Source organism: Anguilla rostrata, chromosome 17, assembly GCF_018555375.3.
Source record: "Anguilla rostrata isolate EN2019 chromosome 17, ASM1855537v3, whole genome shotgun sequence".
NCBI classification, from domain to species: domain Eukaryota; kingdom Metazoa; phylum Chordata; class Actinopteri; order Anguilliformes; family Anguillidae; genus Anguilla; species Anguilla rostrata.
Window position 1 is genome coordinate 6004363 of NC_057949.1, and position 17759 is coordinate 6022121.

Consider the following 17759-nt stretch of genomic DNA (forward strand, 5'->3'; position numbering starts at 1 on the left):
ATTTTATTTTATTTAATGTTTTTTTTTGGTCTGCTTTTTATATTATCAAGTCAAAATATATTATTTGGCTGTAAAACTGGTCATTGAGTCCAGGGCATTTTTTCACTTCAATTATGAATGTTTTTTTTTTTTTCTTGTGTAAAAATTTTATGTAGAATTCTATTATAGTGGAGTTTGAAATAGCACTTCTGTTAGTCATAGGCCAAGCTTGAAGTTTTTAATTCCACGTCCATTTTGTTTCATGTCCATTCTCTGAAATATGGAATAATGCCAAGTCGTATATGAATATTACTTTGTGCAGTCGTTTATGTACAGGAGAAAATAATTGTTTAGATGTTTTTCATTGTTGAATAAATGTGATATTTTTATGGTTTCTACACTTTGTTCCATGACTGCCATTTATAATTTCTTATGGAGTAGCAATGAATAGAAATGTATGGTTGCATATGGCAATTTTAATTTTACGAATGAACATCTTGAATGTTAAAATATTTGTAGCAATATTTCACAAACTGAACAGTACTTAAGGATGCAAGCTTGGATATTTAGTTATTTTATTACAAAAACCTTTACAAAATGCAATACAGTCTTTAAAAGCACAACATTAAAACATGAAAAAAATAATATAAAAAATAATATAAAATAACTTAATGGCAAAATAGAATGTAACCATGTGCTTGTTTTAAGTTTTTTGCTAAATCAACCATTGATAGCACATTTTAGTAGCATACTAGATGTGTATTCTTTTTAATTCGATCTTTGTAACTATGTTTTTAAACACCAATATATTTTCATCATTTCAGTACCTTGTGTAAATGACAAGTATCCATTAAACAGCATATTTATTAATTACCTTGTTATGGTCATTTGTTCAAATGTCTTTGCCAAGATGACCACTTAAGCGGTTTGTTTTTCTCCATATTGAATGAAAAATTAAGTTTGCAGCTACTTATAAAGAGAATTTCAATCTGGCTAGTATCAGTGGTTGCTGGTTTATCCTGCTAAGTCCCTGTTCTAGTGCATAGATGGGCCCCACAGTGTGCTATCTGTTAAGGCACTGTTCTAGTGCATGGACGGGCCCCATGGTCTGGTATCGGTTAAGGGACTGTTCCAGTTTGTGGCTGGGCCCCACAATCTGGTATCTGTTAAGGCAATGTTCTATTGCATGGATGGGCCCCATGGTGTGGTATCTGTTAAGGCACTGTTCTAGTGCATGGATGGGCCCCATGGTCTGGTATCGGTTAAGGCACTGTTCTAGTGCATGGACGGGCCCCATGGTCTGGAATCATATCCAGACTGTTCCAGTGCTGACTGGCCAGCAGCCTTTTAGTGCAACACTCAGTGGGCTGTAGCATTGCCCGGGGATGACTGTGCCTCCTCGCACATGCTCCTCGATCAGGCTCTCCCATCTGCTGAGCTGCCCAGGAAGTTGTATCCGCCTGCTTGTGTGTGTGAGCCTTCAACTCGTGTGCATGTGTGATTCTCTAGCTTGTGTGTGTGTGTGTGCGAGGGTGTGAGATCCTCCAGCTTGTGTGTGTATGTGTGTGTACGTGTGTGATCCCCACCCCTCCAGCTTGTGTGTGTGTGTGTGTGTGTGTGATCCTCCAGCTTGTGTGTGTATGCATGTGTGATCCTCCAGCTTGTGTGTGTGTGTGTGTGAGCCTGACTGGGTGACATCACATGCTTTCGAGGCGAGCTTACGCTTGTCTGCACTCTCCTGAAGGGAATGCTGCAATGAGTGCTGACAAAAAAAAACCCATCCAAACTGGAGCGAAAAGGGGTGCAAAATGTACAAGCACCAAAGTTGCCAGCCGTGTACACTGTCCTGTAGTTACACAAGTATATTTGAGTTCACTGGGCTACACGTGTGCTGAAATAAAGTCAGATGGAATAGTGAGTTTGTTCAACCCTCTGCCTCAGCCCGCGTCTGAATAAGTCTCCTGTAGTCTTGGAATAGAAACAGTGTTCACTGGAAGATTTTTAAAAGATGCAGGTCAGTATTAATGTTATCCACAGGCAGGTTTCCTCGCACTGTGATCAGTTTATGAGTGTGAGGAGGTACGACACCAGCGCCATCAGGCACAGGAAGAGGACCAGCAGTCCGAACCACGCCGCAAAGGCGATGAGGCTGCACCGCCTGGCTCTGTGAGCGTAGATCTGGGCGCTCTCGGGGTCACTCGAAGCCCTCTCGCGTGCCTGTGGTGGAGGACAAAATGTCCGACGTGTTACTAACCCAGACACACAGCGAGGATCTCCCTCTGAAGCACACTGTCAGGCTGGAACCAGTGCTGTTGCGATCGTCAGTCTTGCACGTCATCCACATGCCAGGTTTAAACTTACAACATTTGGTGGGTTGTGTAAACTGGAGGTCCGTAGATAACACGTGCAGTAGAGTGCTTCTGTTTGGCTGAGGACTTCCTTCAAACAGCTTTGAGAAACAATGTGGCCTACGTGTTCACCGGGTTGCATTACCCTTGTGTCTCAGTTAAACCGCAAATAATCCCTCTGATATAAGGTTCCATGAATGTTGAGCCTTAACATATTCACATGCTTCAGAGCAGAACAGGCACCGTCTAAATGTTCTATTATTTGACGTATGAGTTACTGGATCAACACATCCATGTAATCCACTCCCTCTACTCTGTTTCAGTCTAGACTTGAGAGAGAGTTTTGTCAATATTACTTTCCGCTACGGTAAGGTCTATTCCATTTGAGCACAGGAAATTCACAAAATTCAGACTGAAACTGTGCATTTTGCTGGGTTAGTCCATTACCTTCACTGTGCTTATTTTTGGGGAAAGCGATACTGTGCTGCACCTGCAGCAAAGCATTTTCCCTGCGCTGCTACACAGTTGAGAGTGACCGGCATATTCACACCTGTCCCAAAACGTACTCACCTTGACAGAATTTATCAAAGCAATAATGCCGACACAGGAGAGCCCGCAGATGATGCTGGCGATGGCCAGCTTCCTGTAGTCGTTGCGACAGATTTTGGGGGCTTCATTTTTACCGCTCGACGGTTGACCGGAGCCGGGGACCGACTGCAGGGGCGTGGCCTCTTCTGCTGCCCGGAGAGCAGCACCGGAAGGACCGGACATGACTGCAGGTGTGAGAGTGAAAGAAAGAAAGATCAGTGCTGCACTGACTGTCATTACGTAGGATGAAGCATCCAGTGATGATGAAACATCATCATTTATGTTCAGCCCTGTTTTCTCATCCACCCATTCATCCATCCATCCATCCATTATCTATACTTGCTTATTCCCGAACAGGGTCGCGGGGGTGCAGGACCCTATCCCAGTATGAAGTTTTCTCATCCTTTCAGCAATTAAAAATTTCACAAATTTGATTTACTACAAACACATTTTTTTCAGGTACTTTTTCAGGAATGTTTTTGGAATGTTTCAAGCGTTTTAGTGTTCTATAACTCCATTGCCTTTAATCACTAGTAGTGATTGTTACATCAGCATTCATATGTTCAGATTCAGAAATTCTATTCACACCTGTTATCGTACACCTTAAAGGGTTAATGCACTTAACCTTAATGTAAACCAGGTTTAAACTTAATTTAAATCCACTGAGAGGGAAAATATTATTAAAAGATCAGTTTAAACAAGATATTATTGGAGACCAGCCATTGATGGTGCATAATAAATGCATAAAGACATTCAATAGCAGGCCGATTCAATATCGTAAGGATGAATATCCTTCCTAGGTTCTTATTCTTATTTCTATGTATCCAAATATCTTTCAAAGAATTTAGACAAAGTCATGTCATATTTTATTTAGAATTTTTTTTTTTTTTAATCTCAGTTTAGAAAAATCTTTTTACAGAGACCCTAGGTTGTGGGGAGAAGGGGGCTGCCCCATTTTCAACTTTGCTGTTGATGATGTAACTTGCTGTGCGGCTGGGTATTCAGTTGCTCCTCTTCCTCTTTACCTGCAGTGATGCGTTCAGAATTGCCCATTCCGTGCTCTCATTCTATAAATAACTTGGCTGTTTCCCACTCGCTTAAAACCTGCTCTTAGATTAGGAGGCGTTTCTGCTGGCTCTGTTCAGGCTCCTGCTGCTGATAGTCATTCACTCGCTCCTTCTCTCTCTGACATAGCATTCCAGATTTGGCACAGAGAATGTATGCACTGTTTTTGGGACCTGTTCATGGATAATGTTTTCTCATCCACCCATGCATCTATCCATCCATTATCTATACTTGCTTATTCCCGAACAGGGTCGTGGGGGGTGCAGGAGCCTATTCCAGCATGAAGTTTTCTCATCCTTTCAGCAGTTAAAACACAAATTTGATTTACCACAAACACATTTTTTTTCAGGTGATTTTATTAGGAAAAACATTACATCTTTCCCCAACATACCAGATTTTTCACTTATGGAGTCCTTGTATTTACTTAACCCTTGTACTCAAAGGAGGTATATCCACTATTTATGAAACACTATCTGACTTAGTTGGTATTAACACCCTGGAACACTTAAAGACAGCATGGATTAAAGACTTAGGACCATGTATTTCAGATTAGTTTTGGAGTAAGGAGTAAGCACAAGTCCATTCAACTTCAGTATGAGCCAGACATGCGCTTTTCTGATTTAAGGTAGTACATCAATTGCATTTCTCAAAGCAAAAGCTCTCCTAAATGTACCCAACTCTTGACCCTTCATGTGACTGATGTGAGTTGTGGCTAACATCACTGGCACTTGTGTTTTGTGCCTATCCATGTACAGTATATTACAATAATGGCAGAACATCTTCCAGTTATTATCATGCATTAGAGAGACCAGTTGATCCAAACCCTCGCTTGGCTGTACTTCGAGCTAAGAGACCGGATTTAGTCCTAACAATTTCACAGAATAATATGATTTCCTTTGTTGCACTCTTAGCAAGGCGATTGATTTTACTTTTTTGGAAGCAGCAGAGATTGCCATTGCATTTTATTTTTATGTAAGATGTGACGCAGCATCTCATTAAAAAAAATTCTCATTAAAGGGGAATGAGAGCTGATTTTTTACTGATGTGGCAGCCCTTTGGGGACCAGAGCATACCAGTACAGTAGCCTTGCTCACATATGCACAATAACGCTTTTGAACATTTCAACATCCAACTTCATAGTTTCTCCCTTCCTCTGGTTGTTTTAACATTTTTGTTGTTCAATTTCTTTCCTTTTCTCACTTTCTGCGGTTGTTTTTTTTTTTTCTTTTAAATTAAAGCTTATATCCATATGCAAGTATATCCATATGCAAGCCGGTCCAGGATGTATTCCTGCCTCCCGCCCAACCCCTCTACCCCCACCCCCTACCCCACTCCGGAAAAGCGGGTATAGATAATGGATGGATGGATCCGTATGCAAATATTTGTATTGAAACATCACTGTGTGTATAAAGTCAATCTGGCAGAGTGTTGATACTGCATAAAATTTTATTTGCATAATTATTTTTGTTGTACAGCTGCCACTTCTGATATGAAAACCTGAATAAAAAGACTTCAACAAAAACTCAAAGGTATGGAGGGATTGAATGATACATCTCTTATGAGTAAGTGACGGAGGCTGAGATGAGTGATGACATCATTCTTATGGTATGTGGTACTTAGGTATGTGGGAGGGGTAACAGGACTGACAAAGTGGGTAAACTAATGAGGAAACGCAGGAACAGGAGGTGGGGGACTCATGACCAAATATGAACAACTGTCAAAGACGAATCTAAAGAAGAGGAGGAATAAAAAAAGTTGAAGGCCCGGGTAAAGGAACATTGGGGAGAGAATGGAGTGAAATAACAATGGCAGACACTTGCCAAACTGCAGAATATTTTCCCTTTCAGTTTGCAGCTAAAAGTGTGCTCTCTGCGGAACGCACACCGCGCTTGCTAACTGTGAAACAGAAGACAGAATGACTGGTGTGAAACTACCGACCCATTCTGTCATTTTGCAATATCGGTTTCGATCACAAATGCAGGAAGACAGAGAGTATGTCGCCTTTTTTTCAGATGTAAGATCAGGTGATGAAAGACATTTTTTTGTTTTTGCCTAACGCTGTTAAGCAATACTTCATCAGAACTGGCAGCCAAAGTATGCCCGTCCTGGAACCCACCCTGACAGTAGTGTCATTCCTCAGCGCCAGTGTACGGTATCAGGATGAGGCATGTTTCTCATTCCCTCCCTCAGCATTTCAGCCTGTTTTTCTATCCATTTCTCTCACAGTGTTCAATCAGAACGGAGGGAAGGAGAGAAAGGAGGAGAAACAGAAAGCGCCCCACAGCATCTCTAACACAAACCACATATACTACCATATGCCACCATTATAAAAATGTTGACTTTTTACGTGAAGCATTGCAATATCTTTATATTTTATTTAAAAATAGGTGACGTTCAGCAAGTGACAGCAATATTAAGTGATCCTACTTAAATCAGGTGTTATTAGCTACAACTTGTGTCAGTAAGATCACAACACTGTCATAATTTATCATTTTTACATTAATAGTATAACTGTGCAGTGCTTGAACAGTGAATAGTCGCTCTCTGGATGTATTTACTTGCTTTGGTACATGCTAAATTGTTCTACTGTCACAAACAGACACATTTAGCAGTGCAGGTTAATATAAAGACACTAACTTTGTGTGCAAATGTAGTTACACTGGAGAGTTCCACTATTCTTTTACTGTAGATTCCATTGCATTTTAGGATGGAGATGAGTCAGAGACACCGGAGTCAAACGGATACTTACAGATTCTACTGTCTGGACTTGTCCAAGAATTCCCCCAAAGATAAAGGGAAGTAGCAGACGAGGCTTTCAGTTTCTTCAGTTCACTTATAGATCCACAGGCAGGACAGTAAAAGAGTTTTTCTTTTCTTCTTCTTTTTCCAGGAAAATTATGTACTTTTTTATTGACACGGATGGCAAGAACAGTTCTCAGCTGTCAGAATAGGCACAAGCACAATGGATAGAGAGGAAGAGGTGCCTTTCCCGGCAGTTTCAAGTCAATGTAATCTGAGACTGAAACCGGTCCTTCTGTTCCACCGTGATAATTATTGCTTTGAAAGTGCGTTGTTTACTCCCCAGTGCCATAGAGAGAAGAATGAGAAAAAGGGAGTGAGTAAGTGAGTAAGTATTTCAGCTCCACTCCTCCCCTCTCTCTCTCCCCTCCCTCCCTCCCTCCCTCCCTCTCTCCCTCTCTCCCTCTCTCTCTCTCTCTCTCTTTCTCTGTTTAGGCTCTGTTTCTTTGGCCACGCCCCCGCCCCTCTCAGATTGGCTGTTTTTCTTCCTTACTTTGTGTGCATGGCTTGCACAGATAACCTGAATATGTATGTCTTGATTCTGTATTTGATTTGATCTGCTTTTTTATGTGTTTTCCCGCTCCGGTTGCTCGCCTGAAAAGAATGAGGCACAAACAGGCTGGAAAAATACAGATTTTTTTTTTACTTGTCCTTCTCGTTCCCCCACACCCTGTTTTTTTTTTTTTTTTTTTGAAGATCTTTGTTATGAGGAGGTGCAGTTTTGGCGGTTCAGTATGTCACTTATTAACTTCTCTCTGCCACGGTGAATAATGTGTCCCTTAATGTTCTCACCAGGTGTTAATGATTGTACCCAGATCATTTCTTTGAGTCGTAAGTGATACTTTCGCTCTCTTCCTGTCTTAAGACGGTGTTTTTGTGTGTGATTGTCATGCCAATTTCAGTGAGACTACATGCCTTCTTCACCCAACCTCAGAGATCCCTGTCCCAATCTTGGCCTGTCTATTGTGATATACTCCCCACCTCCCTCCTTCTGTTCTGCTTCACAACCTGCACCTCCCTCGCCCTCTTACCACCCACGCATGTGCGCGCGCACACACACACACACACACACACACACACACAGTTTTAATGCAGTGTAGCCTACACATTCATGAGCAGCTGCTGAAATGTTCTAATACATAACAGCAGAAGAAGACCATGGGGGTTTAGGGCCTCAAACAAAGGCACATTCTGAAAGTCATTTAGTGAAGTCTTCCTTACAGTCGTTAAAGTGTACTGTTAAGGTTGAAATGTTATTCAATTATACCAACAGCGACAGACCATAGTGTTAATGAACAAGCGTTTTTCCGCCGCGCAGCTGATGTGGGTGTACACCACAGGGCCAGGCGTGGAAATGTGTAGGCTCGTGGGAAAGACAAGCTCCGCCCTGCTGACGTGGCGCCTGGATAGAAACACGGAAGGAAAGCAGGTTGGTACGGTCTGCAAGAAACCCGTGCTCAATTTAAAATCATCTTTATGTGTTTGTTCTTAAAAGAACTAAAAACAAATGAAAATCAATGCATCAATGCAAAAGCTACAGTTGTTACTGACTATCGTGACGGAATTTTAATGCGCAGATTTTTTCGTCCCACCTTAATATTTATCTGCGATCTGATGCACATAGCCACACTCAAAACAATTCAAATACACAGCGTTGTTAATTGGAATGATCGGCACTGCAGTCAAATATTGTAGCTTGTTTATTCATTTGAATGTCGTCTAAATGCACCGTATAGCTGCCTGATGACTAAAATGAACGGGGCACATCCTAAAAAATGCACGACTGTATCCTTTGATTGACTTCAGTAACTTTAGTTGCGTCCACGAAGACAGAGAGTTTCAAGGGGATGGAGGGGGAGAACGTGTTGGCGACAGAAAGGTACGGCTCCCTGGGAAGATGGAGCTATCGGCGGAAGAATGGAGCAATGGAGAGAAAAAGAGAAGGGGGCGACAGCAGATTGACAAGAAGCTCTTTTCTTGGGGTGTTGAAAGTAAGTATGGTGCTGTAAATTCCACCGTTAAGGTTGGGGCACCCCATGACACTGTTAGCCAGATATGTCTCCAAATACTTCTGAAAACGAGTATCTTATAATTAAATAAAACCGATATAGAGCCGGTTTCACAGACACAGATTAAGTTTTGATTGAGTTTAGGTAATAGTAAAGTTATGTAATAGTATTCTAATGTATTTACTTAATACGAAAAACATGCTTTGGTATTACTAAATTCAAATAAAACGCTCGAAATACTAATATTTGAAATGGATTTAAACCGCTAAAAATGTGAAATATACCATTCGTGTTGTGAGGCAGTTGCTTAAAACAGGGATAGGCTTTGTAAGTTAATGCCTTTTCCAGGCTTGTGAATTAATAAACGAGCACGAGTGCATTCATCTGATTTATAGTAGCAATAGCACCAGATGTGACTAAAGACATTCCGAAACTGCTGAATAAAGTTTCAGCAGCAGTAAAGCACTAATGCGGATTAATTATGCAAACCAAGAACCAATGTAAAAATTCTACACACATACAGACTACATCCACAGCAAGCCCTTCAGTCCCTGCAGGCTAACACCAAGGTTTTGAGCTTGATTCAAGCTTGATTTAATGAGGTGGTTGACAGACACTAATTTGTGTTTACAGTCCCAAGCAAAGCTCTGTGAAGATAATCACAGAGCTAACATAACATAATGACGAGAACAGGCCATTCAGCCCAACAATGCTCGCCATTTTCTCAACTAAATTAGTGTTCTGATTGCCTACAGACTACATAGTATCTAACACCGTATGAACAAGTCCTCTTTACACATGCATAGAGACATCTTTCTATAAAATGGAAACCATGGAAAATCCCTCAGCAAACCATGTAAAAAACTCCCAGCATCCAGACCAGTAGTGCTGTTACACTGTTAAGGACGTGATAGTCCTGTGTGTTTTGGTCTGTAACACATTTTCATGTGTCCTGGCGTTGTGTGCTAAGCTGTGCTGGCCAGTCTGTGTAAGTGAGTATGTACAGGTTGGTTTTATATCCCAATTCTCTCTGGCTTTCAGAGTGTGTTCCTGCCACAGGGGTATCCTGAGAGCGTGAGTGAAGATTACCTGCAGTACCAGTTCTGGGACACAGTGCAGGTCGGTCCACATCAGCCTAGTTTATTGCTATCGGAGGAGAGCCGTCATATCAAACGATTTCCTTCCTGTTTCTGTATGATATCTTTTTATTCATAGTTGATTGGATGGCATTGGTAGATTGATACAATTCTATAAATCTGTCAGTCATCCTATCTCACTCACTCACTCTCTCTCTTGCTGTCTCTCTCTCACATGCACACACATACACACACACTCACACATGCGCACAATCACACTCACATTCACACTCACACTCACACACATGCGTGGACTCACACACACACACACACGCGTGCACATGCACTCACACACACGCACACATGCGCACAATCACACTCACATTCACACTCACACTCACACTCACACACATGCATGGACTCTCACACACACACACACACACGCACGCGTGCACATGCACTCACACACACACACACATGCACGCACGCACACATGCACTCACACACATGCACGCATGCACGTGCACGCACACATGCACTCACACACATGCGCGCACACACGTGTAGGCTTTCTGCAGTTCTCTCTCAGGCACTCTCTCCACTCAGGCTTCTCTTCGGGGTGTCGGGGTCGGGAATCAGGAGGCTACAGTTGCTGCTGCCACGGTTACCTGGTTGCTAAGAGGTTTGACTCTCTCTGTTAGCGTTCTCCATAACCACGTTTATGCCACTCACATATTATACTGCACATAATCTTTCCCTCCTATTTAATTTATACTATTGCTTATGCTGGTCTAGAGATTCCACTGGTGTAAACACCCGTCATTTTACCAACTCTCTGTGTGGAATGGTTTGCAGTTCTTAGAAAGTTAGGGGATGACCTTATTCTATATGATATTTCAGTCAGTAATGATTCAGTAATACCATTTAAATACCTTTCCAGTGTGTTGGTGGTTTTCTCTCTCACTGTCAGTGTATGTGTTTGTGCAGTCATGCAATGAGACTAAATCCTTTTCGTTACTTTCAGATGGCACTGGGATGCTGGGTAGGATTCTCTTTGCTTGGGTTAAGGGGTAAGTGTGACGCTGCCGCTAACTCCACATTTTGGTCGTCTGGTTTATAAAGCGTAACCCTGTGTTTCACCTTCCTCTGCCTCAGGAGTAAACTCGACTGCGATGCCAAGAAATGGAGGTAAATATGAGATAATTTTAAACGCTTATCAGCAGAGAACAAGGGCTGCCTGAATGTGCCTGAGTGTTTTGTGTTTATTGTGTGTGGTCTTAGGCTGGTGGCCGACGTTCTCAATGATATCGCAATGTTCATGGAAATTGTCGCGCCAAACTTCCCAGCATGCTTCACTCTCATTGTCTGCACAGCTGGAGTCTTTAAGGTAATGCCGCTTCGCATCACCCATAACACAATAGTTATATAGTTAACAATAGTCTATAGTTTTACGCTAAAGGGTAATGTGTGGAGTAATTGCATTACATTATAGGCATGTAGCAGACACTCTTATCCAGAGCGACTTACACAACATTTTCCATAGTGTTTTACATCGCATCCATTTATACAGCTAGACATGTACTGAAGCAAAGTAACATGCTCAAGGGTACAACGGCAGTGTCTTACCTAGGAATCGAACCTGTGACCTTTAGGTTACAAGACCAGCTCCTTACCCATTATGCTACACTACACTAACTACACACAATAGCATTAATGGCCATAAGTGTGCAGTCTTTACTGTGTTTGCTCATGTCACAATGGTGGGCAATCACATGGTACAAGTCTTTTTTTTTTTTTTCAGTCAATCGTTGGGGTGGCAGGCGGAGCCACGAGAGCCGCCCTCACCGTCCATCAGGCGCGCAGAGACAACATGGCCGACGTCTCCGCTAAAGACGGCAGCCAGGTCGTCCGCTCTCGCTGCTGTTGTTTAATAAATGGAGGTTACTATGATATTGACCAATGGGATAATATTATACAGCAGTTAGCTTGCAATATTTCTTCCAATAATTCAGCTAGATATTTGACTTTTGGGGGAATGTTCATTGTTGACGATTTTGATTGGTGTAATTAAAATTTTAATAAAATTGAAATTACGTATTATCCCTTTATGCAGCCGGATACTGAAGTAATTCAGGTTGAGCACCTTGCTCAAGGGTACAACAGCAGTGTCCTACCTGGGAATCAAATCTGTGACCTTTAGACTACAAGCCTTGTTACTTATTGTGCTACACTGCTGGCCCCCAGTCGTTTTAACGGTCTGTTCTCGCGGCTTTTAGGAGACTCTGGTGAATCTGGCTGGATTGCTGGTCAGCTTGCTGCTGATTCCCCTGGTGACTGACAGCACCCTGTGAGTCCACCCCCCACACCCACCCCTCCTCCGTATCTGTGTTCCTCTGCCCCTTCCTGTGACAGCACACTGGTGCTGTGTGGTCTGAAGGCACATCTCTTCAGACTGTACCTGGACTATCACCACTCTGCAGGGCACTCCCAATCTAGGATCACTCTTATCACTCATATCCTTCCACTTTGTTCCTGTAGTGCTTTCATGTTACACATGTAACTCCTGTACTACTTACATGTTACATGTAGCTCCATCCAGCACTTATATTGTACTTGTATTGTTATCTTGATGCTGTAGCTCGTCGTCATGCCTCCTAGTTTGTCTTAACATTACTCTCTGACTTAGCCTATGCTTACTGTGTGAACTGGACTTAATGTGTGCATGGCTATGAATAACTGTTACATAATGAGTATTGTACCTTATCGGACCTGCATTTTGTAGTTGTTCCAATGACCTTCGGTATGCGCTTCTTGTACGTCGCTTTGGACAAAAGCACCTGCCAAATAAATGTAATGTCTCTGAGTCACAGCTACATTACTCATGATCCATTTCTGTGGCTGGGTACTGACCGTGCTGAAAGGGGTGAACCTGTGCCTGCTGGGAATCTGAGTTTTTTTGCCGTTACCTTGCTGTTCCTAAGCAACTGCGCCTGCACTGTCGCCAAAGTATTTTGCCCCTGTTTACCAGTCTGGGGTGACGAACTGCGGCGTCGGGTGTGACTGTTGTTCTGACTCCCCGTGTCTCTCTTCCGCAGCTTGACTTTTAGCCTCTTCTTCTTCTTCACCGTCCTCCACCTCCTGGCCAACTACAGGGCGGTTCGCTCGGTCGTCATGGAAACGCTCAACGAGTCTCGGCTCTCCGTCCTGCTCCAGCAGCACCTGCGGGACGGGCGGGTTCTAAGCCCCTCAGAAGCCAATCAGAGAGAGCCTGTGTTCCTGGGTACGCCTCCCTGTTCCACTACGGGTCCCCCCTGTTTCTGAGTGGAGTTACTGTCGTAAATCTCATGGCTGGCTCTGCCTTAACATACACTACATGGCCAAAAGCATGTGGACACCTGACATTCAACATCTCATCCAAAATTATGGGCATTAATACGGAGTTGGTCCACCCTCTGCTGCTATAACAACCTCTCTTCTGGGAAGGCATTAGTGAGGTCGGCCACTGATTGGGCGATAAGGCCTGGCTCGCAGTTGGCTTTAAAGTTGATCCCAAAGGTGTTGGACGGGGTTGAGGTCAGGGCTCTTTGCAGGCCAGTCAAGTTCTTCCACACCATTCTCGACAAAACCATTTCTATATGGACCTTGCTGTGTGCCTGGGTTCATTGTCATGCTGAAACGGGAAAGGGCCTCTTCCTCAAACTGTTGCCACAAATTTTGAAACACAGAATCATCTAGAACGTCATTGCATTAAGATTTGTATTCGCTGGAACTAAGGGGCCTAGCCCAAACAATGATACTTTTGGTCATATAGTGTATATTGTGTTGACCGCATTGATAAAAAATACATTACTGGTTCCACATTACTGGCCTCTGTCAGAATTTTATTAATACATTTTAAAAAGTCATTTTTATTTAATTAATTTTTAGACTGAAGCCAGAACCATGGTTGAAGTTCACTGTATAACTTTGCATCCACTGCCTTGTTTGTGATTTTTGGAAAGCCGTATGTCTGGATTTGCAAGTTTATAGCAACGGTTGGAATTTCTCTTACCAGGGAGATGGTCAAATGATGTAAGTTGACAGGGACCATGGGGTGTCCATATACTTTTGGTCATGTAGTGTAACACAAATGAGCATTTCCCAGTATTGTACAAGTCTGTCTCTTGTTTCAGAGTTCAAGCGGAGGGTCTCCCTTAAGCTTGGTGTGAGACTGGGAGATGTAGTCTCCAGGTTTGTAGTTCCCTTCATAAACTGTATCATTAATGCATATTCCCTTTTTCCTGTGCTAATCTGCCACGCTACATGTATTCCATATCTGTTTTTCTGCTTCTGATAATTTGTTAATGAAATACATTTTAGAAAAAAAAAACCCACACTCTGTTTCTGTCTTTGCAGCCTGGAGGAACTCCAGCTGGCTTTGACGCACAATGACAAGCCCTATCTGATTGGAGTCAAGCCTGGTATGTGTGTGTGTGTGTGTGTGTGTGTGTGTAGGTGTGCCTGTGTCCCGTCACTCCAGAGTTTGCATACGCTTAACAGTCTCTGCTCCTGTCTTTGAGACCTGGTGTGTGTGTGCATGTGTGTGAGTGTGTGTGTAACTGTCTCTGCTCCTGTCTCTCAGACACGGTGTGTGTGTGCGTGTTTGTGTGTGCGCGCGCGTGTGTGTGAGTGACACAGTCTCTGCTCCTGTCTCTCAGACATGGTGTGTGTGTGTTTGTGTGTGTGTGCACGCGTGTATGAGTGTGTGTGTGTGTGTAACAGTCTCTACTCCTGTCTCTCAGACACAGTGTGTATGTGTGTGTGTGAGTGACAGCCTCTGCTCCTGTCTTTCAGACATGGTGTGTGTGTGTATGTGTGTGAGTGTGTAACAGTCTCCGCTCCTGTCTCTCAGAAACGGTGTGTGTGTGTGTGTGTGTGTGTGTGTGTGTATATGTGTGAGACAGTCTCCGGTCTTGTCTCCCAGAAACGGTGTGTGCGCGTGTGTGTGCATGTGCGCATGTGTGTGTAACAGTCTCTGCTCCTGTCTCTCAGACACGGTGTGTGTGTGTGTGTGTGTGTGTAACAGTCTCTGCTCCTGCCTCTCAGACAGGGGGTGTGTGTGTGTGTGTGTGTAACAGTCTCTGCTCCTGTCTCTCAGACAGGGTGTGTGTGTGTGTGTAACAGTCTCTGCTCCTGTCTCTCAGACAGGGTGTGTGTGTGTCTGGGCGAGGACGTGTCAGTAACTGATGAAATACAGGCGGCCTGTCAGGCCCTGTGCTTGACCACAGTGCTGCTCTCCCGGCCGTCCCAGGGTCCCCTGGGAACTCTCACCGCTGCTCACACGCAAGGTGAGTCTTCACCTGACCGCGACTAACAGAACCAGAAATTAAAAAAATTAACGGCGACTCGTCCTCATCACCGCGTCCTGCTTCCTCTCACCCTCTCTAAGGCCCCTGGGAACTGCTGGCTGAGAGTCACAAACTCATTGATAAGATTTTCCCGCCATTCCTGGAAGGTAGGTTATTTCTGCCTGCCTGTCACTAAAGCGTTAAATAAAGCAGTCGCGTCGTTACACGGCAACAAACAAACATCATGTCTGAATCTGTTTTACGTAGACACCAGCATCTAGTAAGGAGCCTTTGCACATTCACGAAGAACACTGAAATCCAAGAGCATTGTGGAGATCGCTGTTGTAAAATAAATATCACTGTGTATGGTCATTGCCTAGCAACCTACCACTGTTTGGTCACTGCATAGCAACCACCTTAGGCTTTTCAGTCTGGAGCACCCAGTTGCTGTGATATCACCCTACCTGCAGGACCCTTTAATGGTTTGACACAGTGTGTCACAGCCTGTCTTCCCATGCAATTAAAATGGACTGGGAGCTGCCGGAATGTTCCATGGCTCACTGCTCTCTAGCAACCCCTGCTGGTAGGTTGGGTACCTGCAGGTCCACCCAGGTGTGGGCCTACAGCTTATCTGAGCCTGATTTGCAAACTGCGGTGGGATGAACAGCTCTTGGCATTGCCTACTTCAGAAGAGAGTATGTTCGTTAGCCCTAATCCCTCAGCTAGATTTATAGTGGAGGATTCAGTAACAAGTAAATGCAATCAACCTTATCAACTGAAACAAAAAACAGGGAAAGCAAAATAAAAACAAAAAAAAAAATATGAAGTACCGCAAACAGCGTAAAAAAGCTGATCGTGCAGATTAACTGTGACTGCATTGACTGGACACATTAGCTTGGCTCATACATGTATTTGACCATATTGACAGATCATAAGGCAACAAACACAACAAGTATGCAGAGCATCAAATTAAAAATGACAGGGCTTTGTGTTCAAGGGGATGACACCAAGTATCACACCCTCTACGTTAGGAGGCATGGACTAACACTGAAGTGTAATACTGGGGTGTACAATGGCACAGAGTTAATGCATCAAAGACTCAACATTACATTGTTAAAAGTGTCATGTTGACAAGAATGAATGTTGTTGCCCCAGTCCCAGTGCTGTCAGCGCAGCTGGCTGTGTTTCAGGGTGTGGCAGGGTCCCCACAGTGCAGCTGTCAGTGTTTCAGGGTGTGGCAGGGTACCCACAGTGCTGTCAGTGTTTCAGGGTGTGGCAGGGTCCCCACAGTGCAGCTGGCTGTGTTTCAGGGTGTGGCAGGGTCCCCACAGTGCAGCTGGCTGTGTTTCAGGGTGTGACAGGGTCCCCACAGTGCTGTCAGTGTTTAAAGGGTGTGGCAGGGTCCCCAACAGTGAGCATGCTAGCTGTGTATACAGGGGTGACAGGGTCCACAGTGTTAGTGTTTCAAAGGATGGCAGGTCCACAGTGTTCAGTGTCAGGTGTGGCAAGGGATCCAAGTGCTGTCGTGTTCAGGTGCTGGCAGGGCCCAGTGCAGCTGTCAGTGTTTCAGGGTGTGGCAGGGTCCCCAGAGTGCTGTCAGTGTTTCAGGGTGTGGCAGGGTCCCCACAGTGCAGCTGGCTGTGTTTCAGGGTGTGGCAGGGTCCCCACAGTGCTGGCTGTGTTTCAGGGTGTGACAGGGTCCCCACAGTGCTGTCAGTGTTTCAGGGTGTGGCAGGGTCCCCACAGTGCAGCTGGCTGTGTTTCAGGGTGTGACAGGGTCCCCACAGTGCTGTCAGTGTTTCAGGGTGTGGCAGGGTCCCCACAGTGCTGTCAGTGTTTCAGGGTGTGGCAGGGTCCCCACAGTGCTGGCTGTGTTTCAGGGTGTGGCAGGGTCCACAGTGCGCTGTGGTTTCAGGGTGTGGCAGGGTCCCCACAGTGCAGCTGGCTGTGTTTCAGGGTGTGGCAGGGTCCCCACAGTGCAGCTGGCTGTGTTTCAGGGTGTGGCAGGGTCCCCACAGTGCTGTCAGTGTTTCAGGGTGTGACAGGGTCCCCAGAGTGCTGTCAGTGTTTCAGGGTGTGGCAGGGTCCCCACAGTGCTGTCAGTGCAGCTGGCTGTGTTTCAGGCCTGAAGGCCAGTGGCTGGCAGGTGAATCGCACGCTGCTGGACTGGGACGAGTGGCGGGTGGACTTGAAGAAGAAAAGGGAGTGACGGGCGGACAGAGAGGGAGAGACCGAACCCGAACAGCGGTCTGCGTCCTCACGCCGTCTGCAGAGAACCAGGTCGTTAGCGTCAGTGTGGTCACCTGAGCTGGCAAGATGGACTAAAGAGGGACACGCAGTGACTCACTCAGCGAACACAGAGATTTATCGCTGGGGGATTACGAACCAGGTAAAACCTGTTTGGATGAACTACTGTAAGGAATGTACCAAATAAACCTTTTCCCCTTTTAAAATGCTCCGTATGTGTGGGTCTGCTCTCTTGAGTTTGAAACTGCTGTTCGTCTTTGCCGTTTAAAATGGTACAGTAGAGGGATTGGCTTCACACTAAAACAGTGGGTGGTGCAGACA

The 17759-nt window shown here is 44.5% G+C and overlaps 2 protein-coding genes across 3 annotated transcripts; one reads left to right on the plus strand and one right to left on the minus strand.

Moving 5' to 3' along the window:
• Positions 1-532: 532 nt before the first annotated feature.
• LOC135244144 (transmembrane protein 265-like) lies at positions 533-7094 on the minus strand. The gene is made up of 3 exons (XM_064316370.1): positions 6730-7094; positions 2898-3100; positions 533-2196 (listed from the first exon to the last, which is right to left on the minus strand). Exons 2-3 carry the CDS (start codon positions 3096-3098, stop codon positions 2038-2040), a joined length of 360 nt encoding a protein of 119 aa, XP_064172440.1. The 5' UTR covers positions 3099-3100; positions 6730-7094; the 3' UTR covers positions 533-2037.
• A 966-nt stretch (positions 7095-8060) lies between these two features.
• Positions 8061-17646, plus strand: rusf1 (RUS family member 1). 2 transcript variants are annotated; one of them, XM_064315009.1, is made up of 15 exons: positions 8061-8208; positions 8586-8770; positions 9830-9907; positions 10432-10546; positions 10889-10934; positions 11020-11052; positions 11146-11251; positions 11666-11767; positions 12141-12211; positions 12960-13144; positions 14037-14094; positions 14260-14324; positions 15048-15191; positions 15293-15358; positions 17315-17646. In XM_064315009.1, the coding sequence occupies exons 2-15, from the start codon at positions 8627-8629 to the stop codon at positions 17398-17400; spliced, it is 1299 nt and encodes a 432-aa protein (XP_064171079.1). In that variant the 5' UTR covers positions 8061-8208; positions 8586-8626; the 3' UTR covers positions 17401-17646. The 2 variants fall into 2 exon arrangements, with proteins under 2 accessions (XP_064171079.1, XP_064171078.1); XM_064315008.1 differs by lacking the exon at positions 8061-8208 and having other exon boundaries at positions 8215-8770.
• The last annotated feature ends 113 nt before the right edge of the window (positions 17647-17759 follow it).